At 45.7% G+C, this 14184-nt stretch overlaps 1 protein-coding gene across 1 annotated transcript in view; it reads left to right on the top strand.

Annotated features, from left to right (window-relative positions):
- Positions 1 to 7307, top strand: part of LOC149345717 (uncharacterized) — a 77826-nt gene extending 70519 nt beyond the window's left edge. Inside the window, exons 9-10 of the mRNA XM_089586214.1 lie at positions 398 to 461; positions 7143 to 7307. Coding sequence (XP_089442340.1) covers positions 398 to 421 — 24 coding nt within the window. The 3' untranslated portion in view covers positions 422 to 461; positions 7143 to 7307. The remainder of the gene's footprint in view (positions 1 to 397; positions 462 to 7142) is intronic.
- The last annotated feature ends 6877 nt before the right edge of the window (positions 7308 to 14184 follow it).

The raw sequence follows: 14184 nt of genomic DNA on the forward strand, positions 1-14184 counted from the left end.
AGAAATGTATTCGTTATTTGTTATGAATTCGTTAGATTATCTCGAAGTATTCGGGTCAAGCCAATAAGGCTTCCGCAACGCTCGCTTCGTGAGGTTTTGGTTAGATGTTATTCTTGTGGATGTTATTCTTGTGGAGCTATAATCATCCGCCGTGCAAGGAAGCAAACGTAGTTTTCGCTATCTGTCGGAGATTAGGGGTGAGCAAAGGCGACAAACGTCCCTATCTTTTATGTGTTTCATTGGTGTGCAGCCTAGCTCACTCAGCGGTGATCCAATCGACAGTGATCCAATTGACAGTGATCTTGAAGTATGGGGTCCCGGCGCGATGCATTCTTCCGTGACCTCAATCTACTTTCTGTCCCTTCATGCTTCTTTTTTTCTTTGCTTTTTTTTTCAGAGCAGCATAGGAAAAGAAAAATAGTAAGATGTTACTCTTCAAAGCAAAGGCATCAGCCAGGAATGTGAGTATACCATTTGCATCCGAAGTCCTTGTAAATACGGTTGCTTTAATAATTTGCTACTCAACACGTCCCATTCCATGAGTTTTCGACGTTCTCGCTACTTTAAAGATGAATGCCACCTCACTCGCTTTATATACGCTCAGAAACTTACACGCGATTAATTCGTACAATATTTCTGCACATAATACGCGTTATGCTGTGCGAAACCTGAAGTTAGTATGTGCCATTTTTTTGCCAACTACGTTTGTTTATTTCATATAATTTTTTTTTTGTAGTTATCATATGCAGCTCACTGATCATGCTCTTCTGTGCTAAGCGTTAGGGGTTAGAGTGCGCTCAGGGTGGCCACACCCTTTTTAATGCATTGGCTATCTCGAACATGCTTCAGTGGCGCCAATGGCAAGTTCGATGCAACCCAGTTGCCTTGTGTAGTATAGACTATATGGCTGTAGACTAAGCAGTGCTGGCCGGCTCCCGAGCAACGGCCAGACGCTGTTTGTTGGTCGGCAGCCAACCTGCGACCCTCTCCTCCGCACATCGGGTCTCCTCATCGCTTCTCCTCTTCAGCTTAGTGTTCGCGCTGCGCACGGCATGCTTGGCAGGCATTACGCATTGCCTGGCTGGAGCAGGCGTGTCCCATTCCCGCTGATTATTGCCCCCCCCCCCCCCCCCCCCCCCGCCCATAAAAAAACACTCCTCGCAAGCGATTTCGCACCTTCGTATAAAAAAAAAATGCCCAGGCTTAGCCTGGTTAAGCCAAGAATGCGTTGCATATTGCGCGGTCTTTTTGCGCGAGGTATTGCTTGGGGGCACTCGATTTTCTCAGCACCTTTTCCTCCGTGACGTATGGATAGATGGATGGATGGATAGGAGCGCCCCCTTTGAAACGGGGCGGTGGCAACCACCACCATGCTGTGCCGTTTTTTGCTCTTTTTTTCTCTTCTTTTTCCTTTTTTCTTTTTTTGTTTTCCATTTTTTTCCCTGTTTTGCTGTGTTTGCAATTCTCACCAAGAATCGCCATCACCTTTACCTAGGGTTTTTCCTCCGGCTGTCGTGACGTCACGTCACGTGGTTTGGTGGCTGCCCGGCCGCGCCCAAGGGCTGAACTGAGTGATTGCAATATGCTACGCATAAAATGAATTTGGTTATGAAGAGCGCTCATGGCTTTCGTGTTCAGTAGTGTTTCCTTTCTATCCATGCAGAGCTAAATGATACGACAAACATTCGTCATGTTTATTTATTTATTTTAATTTCCTGCAGCGCCGTGACAGCATAATTACAGGGGGGGGGGGATACATACTACCTAAGCGTCAAACAAACAGCATGGGCTACCCAGTCAGTGATACATGACAATGAAGAAGAAAATAGAAAGAAAGTAGTGCATCAACTGCGTGTACATAAGTCAGGTTACTATGTTGATTACTACGTTGATTACTACGTTGCGAAATTTACTTCCCCTTTCAGATCAGTGCTATTTTCATGGCTACTGATTTCATAGAGGTGAAAGCTACTTACCGAGCACGTTTAGTTGTTAATTATTTCTAATTTCGTGAACAAAAGCTCCACGAAACGTCTACAATGAAGTCTTTATCAGAATCGCTTCGCACGTATCAGTTTTGACGTCTAGAATGTAACCTCAGTACTGGCGAAATTGATTTCCATAAGTACCGAACAGATATTATTTGCGCCGCCGCGGTGGCTCAGTGGCTATGGTGCTCGGCTGCTGGCCCGAAAGACGCGGGTTCGATCCCGGCCGCGGCGGCTGAATTTCTTTGGAGGAGAAATTCGAGGCCCGTGTACTGTGCGATGTCAGTGCACGTTAAAGAACCCCAGGTGGTCGAAATTTCCGGAGCCCTCCACTACGGCGTCTCTCATAGCCTTAGTCGCTTTGGGACGTTAAACCCCGTAAACCATAAACCAACCAGATATTATTTGCTGTCAGTAACGCACAAATAAATTTGTCAGCTGGAGAGCGATTGTATTATTCTGTCAGCGACTATAAGTACATGACTAGGCATACAGGAAAAATGAGTCGCAGAAGAACTTGCTTTGGGGCTAGTTGGTTCATGATTGAATTTCAGAATGGCGCAAAAGACACACACACAGGCACTCTTTGTGTCATCCCCTATTTTTCCTGTGTGTGTGTCTTTTGCGCAATTCCGAACTTCAGGAAAAATGGTTCGGCGTGGCTGACAGGGAGCAGACGACGGAAGAAAATACAGCACACAACGCCCCTCAAAATTGCTTTTACAGAAGCACACGGCGAAAATTTCATACATTTGCCTTGTCGGCTAATCAGAAACAACAAAACAAAATGCAGTGCAGATAAAAAAAAGATTTAAATGTTACAGTATAACAAGGTCAAGTGTGACGATCCGGCAGGATCCCACATTGTCCTGAGGTAAATGTAATAGTCAAAAAAGAAATGCAGCTCTCTCTTAAGAAACGATACAGATGGTTTGCTGACGCATGGGTTAGGTCGTGAAGGAAAAATGAAAATGCTTCAGAAATTTCACTTTCAGGCTGGTCTTTTCTTCCTGCTGAATCTGTACGGCTATTAAATACCGAGAAACAGCAGCAAGCTTTGGAATGCACGAGTTGTTTCCCGCTGTCAGCCTCCAGAGAAATTTTATACTCTCTTAAGCTCCCATGAACGCACTTGCCGTTTCGTCCAACGTTACGATGACCGCGAGTGAACGGGATCTTCGAGATCACGCCTTCCGCCCACGGAACAAAAGTGAGCTACACTGGCAGAAGCTGAGCAGCTTCGCGTGGCTCCTGCAGAGCCATGCTGCGCGTGCGCGAGGAGCGAGGGACGTCGCAGCTGCACAGCGGGTGCGCCGGAGCCGACAAGAAGAAGAGGGTGGTGAGGAACGACAGCCAGGCTGCAGCCATGAAGAAAAAAAACAAAGCCGCTGCTGAGTGGAAAAGTTGAATTCGCCGGGTCCCGAAGTGGATGACTGGCAGTCAGCGGTTAACCAGAGGAAGAACAAACAGGCTAAGGCCAAGCACGCAGCGGAGACGCCAGAGCAACGAGAGCAACGCCTAGCAAAGCAGCGTCACCAGGAGGCTGAGCGGCGTGCCGGGGCCTCTCAGCAGCAGCCCCAAGACGATGCCAAGACTCAGCGATCAACGGACTATACGGTGGAACTCAGTGAAAGTGCCAGGGCGACTCGGGACTTTCACGCCGACTTTGCGAACACTCCGTTTGGGTATGTGTGCCACGCTTTTGAAACACTATGGCACTTAATAGACTTAACGCCGCGAAAACGCGAGAGTAACAAGAGGAACGCCCAGCAAAGCGGCGTCGCCGAGATGTGGACACCTCGCCTTCACCTCACGCTACGTATATCCTGGCATAGCAGAGCTAAGTCACTGCCAATTATTTTTAATTCTGGTTACTGCGGACTACTCTTGCCGACTGCACCCTGCCGACGACAAAGGGGAGTTTTGAAAGTTTTCGTGGTGGGGAAAAGCACAATTAACGCTCGAATCAATTGGTCACAAGTGCCTTGTTTACAGTACAACGTTTAAAAAAACCTCGTCTTTTCTGCACTGCATTTTCTTTTGTTCTTTCTGAGGAGTGCGTGAAAGCTTATTCTCAAAGTTGGTTTCAATAAAGGCAGTTGCAAGTTACGCTGAGTAGAGCATTTTCTTCCGTCGAGTAGTCCTTTTCAGCGGCGCTGAAGCACTTTTCGGATGTGATCACCCACTGGCATACACAAGGGCTTGCTTGGCACAGAGTGTTTTAAGCTCCTTCTGCGAAGCCACAAACTCGCTTCACCCCAAAAACAGCATATATAGGAGCAGCACAATATTATTCAGTACTATCAGCTGCTGCACTGAAACTGTGGAGAGTGGTGTTGCGTTTCACTTCAAGACTGGAAACTTGCGGCGAAGACGAAAGAGCACAGCGCGAAGAAGGGCAACCCGAAGCAGCAGCACAGTGAAAATCGGTCTCCTGTTAGCGTTGAACAAAAAAAAAGCACAAACAGAGCGAGTGCCTCTAAACCGTGTCCGCCCGCTACCAGCATCCGCCTCGCCGGCGGGAGGTGCGGGGTTCGACCCCCAGTGCCGGCGGGTACCTACCGGTGATACAATGGGTACAAGCTTTCTCCTGGCCTGGTGCTGGGCTTAAACAGGGTGAAATGCTTGGGAAATGGATCTTGTACCCCACCTTGAGCAAACGAAAATGCCTTGTGCCGTGGCGCCCTTTGGCCGCAGATGCTCTTGCTCCATAAAAATTCACTATCATCCGTCTCCAAAACGACGGTAGAAAGGGTCTGTCATTAGTGTGCACAAATTCTGTAACCATTATCATTCAGACTGCTCGAATTGGCGCCCACAAGGGAGTGCTCATTTTGAGAAACAATTTCATTAAGACCTTCCAGAAAGCTTTATTGTCGGTTTAAAAAACACAAGCTTACCCTGACGACCTAGGAGATGTTAAGGACAAAGCTACAGGAGACGTTCAGTAGCACCGCCTCCAATGAAAGAGACGGGTTTCTGCGGCAAGCACGAAATACACACTAAAATGGGGCGATGGCTGAGAGCGTTGAAGATATCAAAACGCTTCTCTCGACGCGCACATCCCACACGAGCGGAGAGAACAAGGCGGGCTTTCTAATTCGCAGAGTGGTTTCTTGGGCGAGTTGGTTTACCATATTGAAATATACCTGCGCTTAAAAGACACGGACTGAAAGAAAGAGACACACACACAAAGCGCTGGTGTGTGTCTCTTTCTTTCAGTCCGTGTCTTTTAAGCGCAGGTATATTTCTAATTCGAGGTGTCAAGGAGAGTCTTTTCACCGGTCTGGTCCGTAGTACACGAAAGACTCTACAATAATTAGCTGCGGAAGCGGCCACCATGGAGAGGACCCTAGTTGCGGGAGCTCGCTGAAACGACAGGCTACATATCTCCTCTCGCGGCCACCCAGATCCCACCCCAACGAAGTTACTCGGGAGGTAGTCCAGGATAAGGTACGGCAAATTCTACCTTCTTCACCTTGCGTCGTATCACTAACGGACGTCGTTCGTGAAGTCCACGAGGTTTTAGCCGTCCCTGAGACGACAGCCTCGACCGCAGTGCCCCACGCCATGCCGTACGCCACCGCAGTACGTAGCCAAAGACGTGCGGCTAGCAGGCGTCAAAAACCCTACCGTCCGCCTCGACGACCACCGACGCCCGCCCGCTGCCCAGCGAATGAAAGCGGACCACTGGAGAACCCTCAAACAGCGTCGCCTACCCTGCTTCCACTGTGGTGAGCCCGGCTACGTAAACGGAACTGCAAAAACATGCGAACTGGGCATTGTGGCTTTTCCTTTGACGCTCCACAACTACGCCCCGGAAAGTGAACCCAGGAGATCGACGATTACCGCCGTAGAGAGGAACACCTGCCGATCCGTCGGTCCCGCTCAATGTCGGTGTCAACCGCACGCTACACATGACCAAGCCGCAGCCATGCAGAGGCCCTCCGCAGAAGTTCCCCAGCCTCCATGGCGCCAACTAAGGACAGCAACATTTGAAGGTGAGCTTACTCACGACCGAAACCCCAAGGGTCCTCCAGCGACCTCGCCGCATAAAAAGGCCGCCCCAATACGCCGACACTGCATACAAAAGCAACCTTGACCCCGACACGACCCGCCCTAGAATGACGCCGCACCCCAGGGAAATCACCACGACGTACACCAGGCACGATCATAGTCCCAGAAGAAGCCGAGGCCGTACTCAAAGATCAACTTGCAAAGCGAGCACATGAATCATTGACCTTGAAGTAGCTATCGATGGTCACACGGTAACTGTGTTAGTGGGAGCGGACTTTTTCCCAGAAGACCATTTGCGGCTCAGTTCAATCAACTTTCCACTACATGGGACAATCCTGCAATTCGCACCACTGGAGGCTACCTAGTTTCACCTTCAGGGCAATGCGCCGCGTGAGAAAGGGTCAGGGGACGCCCCTACTCTGCGAGTCCATCGTCCTGCCGCAATGTCCCCCAGACGTGTTCTTAGGCGTGGATGTTCTGACTAAGCACCGAGCTATCCTCGACATTCAATTCAAGTTCATCACGCTTGCAATGGAGGAAGCCTACCTTCGAAGACAACACTGCAGAATCACGTCTGCTTGAGGGAATTACCGAGGGAAACGCGCAGCTTGTATTAGATTACTGAGGATCACTATAGCGCGATGGCCAGGCTGGGCACACCAGTGTGCCGTTGCTGGTAACATTGGAGGGACAGAGCAGGATAATTGATTTCTTTAACCATTCTGTTCATCATTTTCTATAGTGAATTTTCAAATATGTTCTCTGTCACGCCTGTTTTCTATCGGCAATATTCCTGGTAAAAACGGGCGTGACAGAGAACATTATGGGCTCTTTGTGCGGATTTGCCTTTGAAAATAACGGACAAAATGATTGCAATTCAATTTGTCTGCTGAACTGTGTATAATTGAATTAGAATTAACTTTGCTGTAAATGCCTCTTACGGACTGTTTGTGCGCTGCTATCACAGGTTAAGTGTGTTGGTATTTTTGCTGAGGAAGCTTATTCTCATGATATTTTCGTGCATGCAGAGAAGCGATACGTAAAGGGTGGCAACCAATACTCCACAAACTTTTTGTGTTTATTATAGGCTGACTTTTTTCATAGATTTAGTGTATTATGCTGTCTTTTCTTTTTCAGATGCCACAGAAGAAAGACAGGCCGAGATAACTTCAAATATACAAGTGCTTTACCTTGTTGGGTTATGGGATATATTTTGAAAAAATAAAACTTTCCTTTCATGATGCAGATTTAAAGCATACTGTAAAAAATAGAGCTAATAAAGCCTCGGCATTATCACGCTCCGCTCGGGCTCCGTGGCTACACTCTGTCCCTGCAGGTGCTCTGCAAACGGTTAAGAATTGAGTGGAGACTCGAAGCTATGGCTTAAGTAACGAGACCACAAGCAAAAGAGGATCAAAGAGCGACCGCTGTAAATGTGAACGAACAAAAATTGTACAAATAAAAATTTGCTCTTTCGTCAAGGCGACAGGCAAGATTAAGTTCTATAGCTGTGAAGAAATAAGCTGATGGACTGAGAAACCTGCCCGAAAGAAATCGGCAGGAGTTTTTGAAAGCCGACGTGCCTGCTGTTGTCGGTAGAATTATTGTGAGACAAATTCAGCCAAAAATATTATGTGCACCGGAATCTGCATACATAAATGCCGGCAAGGCAGCCGTTGAAGCACGTTGTTAAAGGCGCGTACACAGCTCTTGGAGCTGTAGCCACAAATTGGAGAGTTTTAGAATTGGGGGCCCAAGCGCCTTGGGGCCCAAGAGAATTGCCGGTCGCAAGTGCGCATGCGCAGAACCTAAGCGAGTCTTGGGCTCTTGCGTTCGCGTTAACCCAAAACCCAAATATCGAAAACTAGCGTGGGTCCCCAAGTCGTCTTGGGTCACCCTCGCGACTGACGAGAAATCGCGAAATCACCGTACAGCAGATGATCGCAGAGGAAACTTGCTGTTCTTAGACCGATTTTTGCCATTTTACACAGCTGAACTCGCAGTTTTAAACTAAATCGCCAAAAAAAAATACAATTTAAGAGCACTTGGCTGCGATTGGCTTTGCTTGCCTTAAAATCATTTACTTGATTCGTTGTACTAACAGAACGATTACACTTATAAGTTTTTATTGCTCGCTCTTCTTGCTCAAAAATACATTCTTTTCATTTGCAATAAAAGCTCTTTTTTGTTGCTTTCAAGCACCTTTTTATTTTCCCCACTGTGGCGTAACCAGCGCTCGACCCAACGCTGTCTGCGTTTGACCCAATTCACAAACTCTGCTCCTCCTCTAAACCCAAGAGCAACAACGCAACGCGGCTTGGGGGCCCAGAATCTTGTGTCCTCAATTCTAAAACTCTCTATTGTCGGCTCAGAAGCTTGTCCGAAGTGAAGTGCAGCAGCAGGCTTTAGAACAACCTTTTTCATTGCTTCATAGAAGCAGCATGCCATAACACTGTTAGGAGACGGCCTTCTTCGGGCAGGGATGTCACCAGTCATCGGGAAGAATAACGCAACATATATGAGGCACCGAGAAATATTAAAAAAAAAAACATTATTAACTTTTTACTGTAGCTGCTACAGCCAGGGAAGCAGGGAAAGCTTAGGGCGAGGCTTAGTGTAGGGCGGACACGCGGTATAAGAACACATTTAGGCGTTGGACTGCACCAGACCACGCGGCGAGACTTGTTCGCCGTTCTTCAAGCTTCTTTCGAGAACGAACAGATGGCGCCTCAGGATGTAGGCTTGTTGAAGTTGAAGTTGAAGTTTATTTCTCGCTCTCAGTGGTGCAAGTATTACTTACAGTATTACAGTATTACAAGTATTACAGTGGTACAAGTACAAGTATTACTGGGAGAGAGAGGACGCAGGGAAAAAAGCTGCTTGAATGCAGCTTGAGAGGCACCCTGCGCCCACACTGCTGAGGCAACGTATTGCCCCAGTTGTTAGTTTACAAGACAGCTACAGGTGAGGCACTCGAAAACAATAAATAAAGTATCAACATGAATATAATATCTACAGTGGCACTTAAACATTAGTATCACAATCACAACAAAAAGCGTCATAAATACTCAAAAAACCAAAAGCATCTCATCAACCAGGTGTACAACAGCAGAATTCACACGTGTTACAGCTTTAATCACAGTTCGGAACAAGTTGTAATTAAATGTCTTCAAAAAGATACAAAATGGTTTTTAAGCTCTTTACCGTGATGCATTTTAGCGATATGTTGTTATTTTCTAAAATGTTTAGGTATTTCGACAGAATAAAAGATAAAGATTGCATACCGTATTTGGCACGACAAAGAGGCAGTGACCAAGGAAAATGAGAGCGGGTATCGTAGACGGTTGAATAGCGAGACATTTTTAGAAGTGAGAGAGTGGTTTCATTGTTAGTAAAAACCGCAGTTTTGTACATTGATAGCAATCTGAAAGGAAACAAAGAAGTGAACTTTAGAATGCCAAATTTAATGAAGTATGGATGTGTGTGGGTCTGCCTCGATACGTTTGCTGTGAGTCTAATTGCCCGCTTTTGTACTGTTATTAGTTTGGATATGTTGTGCTGGGTCGTCGTTCCCCAAACTGTGAGACAGTAAGTCAGTGATGGGAGAAAGAATGCTTGATAAATGAGGACCTTTACTCGAGACGGAAGTGTGTCCCTATGTTGGCAAATAAGACCGTTGAAGCGATTCAGTTTTTTCTGAACATGATTGACCTGTTCGTCCCAGGTGAGACACTCTGAGAAGATAACTCCTAAGCATTTTATGTTTTTCACGATTGCAATTGTTTTGCCTCCTAATGATAGGGTGAAATTGGTGTGAACAGTTTTGTTTCTTGTTTGGTATAAGACGGCCTTCGTTTTTTCAGAATTAACTTTTAGATGATTATTTCTTGACCACTCGTGAAGATATTCCAGAAACTTATTTGCTCGCGAAAATAATTCGGCTTCTGTGCTACCCGACAACAGTGCTGTAATATCATCAGCAAAGCCCACAAGGTCAACGGCAGGGGTAGAAAAGATGTCATTAATGTAAATAAGAGAAAAAGTAAGGGCCCCATTATGCTGCCCTGGGGAACACCAGAGAGAAGTGGCTCAAGGCTAGATAACTTGTTATTATGAGAAACCATTTGTCTGCGATGAGCTAAGTATGATTTGAGCAGAGACAAAGTGACTCCCCTAATTCCGTAGTGTTCCAGTTTTTGCAGCAGCAGATTATGGTTGAGCAAGTCGAAGGCTTTTGAAAAATCGACATAAATGCCAAGGACCAGGCATTTCTTCTCAAAGGCTTCAACTATTAGTTCTTTTTGTTTAATCAAAGCTGTCTCTGTCGATTTTTTAGGCCTAAAGCCAAACTGTTGGTCAGATAGGACACCATGCTTATCTAAAAATTTAGTTATTCTGGAACACATAATTTTTTCTAAACCCTTTGATAACACAGGCAGGATCGAGATCGGCCGGTAATTTGATAATTCTGATGTGTCGCCTCCTTTATGAATGGCAATAACTTTTGAGACTTGCATTTCTGTCGGAAAGATCCCTGTAGCGAGAGCAATGTTGTAAATGTGAGTTAACGGTACAGCAAGTAAGTCAATAATAAACTTAAAAGGTTTTATGCGGAATCCATCTTTGTCCTCTGCACTGCTACATTTTAGGTTGCTAAAAACTGTTACGACTTCAGTTTCAGTTGTGGGGAAAAGGAATATAGACTCGGCAACAATTGGTGTTTGCAAAGCGTAGCCGGGATTCGGTGCGGTGGAAGAAAGTAGGGTTTTTGTGATACTCGAAAAATGTTCATTAAATGCATTTGAGAGATCGTCTCCGGTAATAACGATGCCGTCTTTCATTACTGAGGTAACAGGAGATTTGGGATTTCGGTTTAAGAGTTTGTTTAGTTGGAACCATTTCGCACTCACATTTTTACCAGACATGGATGAGAAAGTGCTGTTGTAGTAATTGAACTTCGCGGATTTCAGCTCTCGGTTAAGAGAATTGCGGTATTTCTTGTATTTCTCTAGCTTTGACGGGTCGCGGGATTTAATAAACTGTGCAAACAGCTTTTCTTTAACCTTTATTTTGCGCAGTAGGTCTTGCGTTAACCACGGCTTTTTAGCTTTTTGTTTGCGAGGACGATCAACCAAGAAGCATTTATCGTACACAGCCTTTAGTTTCTTAACCAGGATGCTGTATGCGTCATTCGCATCCTTTGAGCGCATCACATCATCCCACCTAGCTGCACACATATCCGTTCGGAAGCGTTCCAGGGTTATCATATCTATGCGCTGATAGTTATTGCAAACTTTTTGTCGGGCAGAATTGGACCTTGCAGCAGGAATGAAAGCGAAAGTTGGAATGTGGTCACTTACGTCTGATAGAAGTGTGCCAGCCTTTGCATTAGAAATTTTCGAGTTAGTAACGATGATATCTAGAGAGGAAGATGTAGAGCAGGTTATGCGAGTGGGAGTATTGATAAGGTTTGAAAGTCCGTAAGCATCAAAAAGGGACATAATTTCTGTTTGTCTGGCCGAGATGCTTTGCATGTCAACGTTCACGTCACCCGCTAAAACCAGTGATTGGTGGACACATAATCAAAAAGGCTTTCAAGCATATCAAGGCATTTCTCGAAACTACCGTCTGGGGGGCGATATAAAACAGTGTAAACTTCGCGATCATGCTCAACAGTTTGCATTTCATAGTCAGCAGTAGATAAAGTGAACTGTTTTACCTCTGTAACTGCGCGAGTATTCAAAACTTGGATTGAAACGCCACCACCTTTGCGGTCAGATCTATTGAGGGCAAAATGCGTGTAGCCCTCTAAAATTAAATAGTTCGATTCGTCATGATACCAGGTTTCTGTGAACATTACGACTTCAAAGAAAAATTTAAAAGAGTCGAAAAGTGACTGTATTTCATCGTTCTTGTTGTTCACCGATCGGCAATTCAAATGGAAAATCTTCAGACTTGGTTCCTTGGCAACCTTGTTTAAAGCTACCGGAGCAAGCAAATGATAACTCTCCATTTTCAAGAGGAGCCATCGATTTAGTGCACTGACTTACGTCATTTTGTTCACGTCCTCAGTGGTCATAATCTTTAGCACTTTGCTCTTTTCCATTTTCCGTGCGTAGATTTGACCTCCACGGACCCAGACAAATTTCCAGCCTGCCTCACTTTTCTTTGTGATTGCCAGTGCTAGCAAACGCTTGCGATCAGGGCATAAATGCTCATTTATATACACCTGTGTCTTTTCCTTGAACCCAAGTTATTTGCAGGAAAGGTTCTTATTGCTTCTCGCTTTTAGAAGGACTGCATCGCGTTTTTTTGCGGAGGACGAACTGGGCAACAACGTTAAATGCAGAAGGGTTTCCATACACAGGAACGCGATGGCATGCATCAAGGTCTGAGGCCGAGATTTCTTCGCCAATAACGTTACCGATTTTTCCCATGATTTCCGCTAGATCCTCCTCCGGTTCAACGGGTATACCTTTGATTTCTATGTTAGCATTTCTTGAATATTGTTCACATTGCACCAAGCGTGCCTCGCAGATTTTAGTCTGAGTTGTTAGCCAGTCACATCGCTCTTGCAATGCTTCATTCGTCTTTCGCAGATGCTCATTTTCATCAAGTGATTTCTTAAGGTCATCTTTCATTTCATCGTACTTCTCGCTTATGAAGTTCAGGCTGCTTTTTATGTCTCTGAGTTCTGAGCGGATGTCCCGCTCAAGGGATTCTTTGAAAGCTTTCAAGTCACCTTTAATTTCATTCTTCAGATCTTCAAACGCACTTAGCAAATCCTTATTTGGCATGATTGCACGAGGAACGCGGTTTCAATGCAAATACAGTTTCATGCAAAAAATGGCAGCAGTGGCGTAGCAGCTTTAAAGTACAGAACGAGCGGTTATGTCACAATTTTCAAAGCACCAACCTGCACAAGAAAGAGCCGGGATAGCCAGGTAAGTGGGAGTGCCGTCCGTGCTGCTCACGCCACAGCCGCCTTGTAAAAAGTCGTCCGGTCAGTCGTCACGTTTTATAGATGCAAATGCGTTGACGTCACAGCTTATCCAGGCGTAGCTTGTGCGCAGGCGTGCCGATAACTGTCGATGCGGTTCTCCGATTCCCATGCGCTGAAGTCGACGTTGCTCACACGAGGCCAGTGGTACTGCACAAGAAAGAGCCGGGATAGCCAGGTAAGTGGGAGTGCCGTCCGTGCTGCTCACGCCACAGCCGCCTTGTCAAGTCGTCAAGTCGTCAAGCCGTCAAGTCGCCAAGCGGTGGCGGCTGTACTAAAGGTGTTGCGCATAGTTTGGAGCCTCGGGATGTACGAGGGCTTGCTAAAGGACGACAAGGCAGGGAACAATTGAAACTGCTGTCGACACCGAGTAATTTTATGCTTTTTCGTGTTCTACTTAATGGGACTGCATGAGCGGACGGAACAACAAATCGGACGCGGCCCTGTGGTCATACCGAACTCATCGAATATTCATTGCAAGGTTCTTTCGTTCGTCCGCATGACTGCGGAGAGCGTGATTAACTACGCCGCCTCGTAAAGTTAAGTGGTCTTGCATGAACGTACATGCTCTCACATTTGTGCCAAAGAGCCTACGCGCACATTCAAACACTGCGTGAGCAGTGTAATCAGCCTTGGCTGTGGCATTGCATTGCCACTCCTATAATCCTTTCTCACCAACATAAAACAATACGTTGATATTAAGCCTATTTGTTTTTATTTTATGAATTTGAATGCTGGCGTTCCTCGCGGAAGCATATTGAGGCCACAGATGGTAAACGTGTTTATGAATGATGTCGTAGTGAATATATCCATTAACACAATTTAGTGTTTATGCATATGACACAATGGCTATTGTAGAATCTGATAATCCCACTAAACTGCGTCCTGTTATAAAATGAGTGCTTGAGAAGCTATATGAATGGAATAATAAACATTCCATGCAGATAAATAGAGTGAGAACCAAAGCGGGGCTATTTACGTCATGCCAAACGGCAATAAAGTCGAACTTTAACATTCATGCTCTCAACAATGCATAGGTATATAATTTAATTAGAAGATTTCTTGAAACTCGCACGTACAGCATATATTATTAATAGTGCCAAAAATATCAGCAGTACTCAGAAGGCTGTGTTACATGTCACCACTGTAATTCAAGTTGTTAACATATAAGGCGCTGTT

This window comes from Amblyomma mixtum, chromosome 4 (genome assembly GCF_055824585.1).
Source record: "Amblyomma mixtum isolate Tamu chromosome 4, ASM5582458v1, whole genome shotgun sequence".
Lineage (NCBI taxonomy): Eukaryota > Metazoa > Arthropoda > Arachnida > Ixodida > Ixodidae > Amblyomma > Amblyomma mixtum.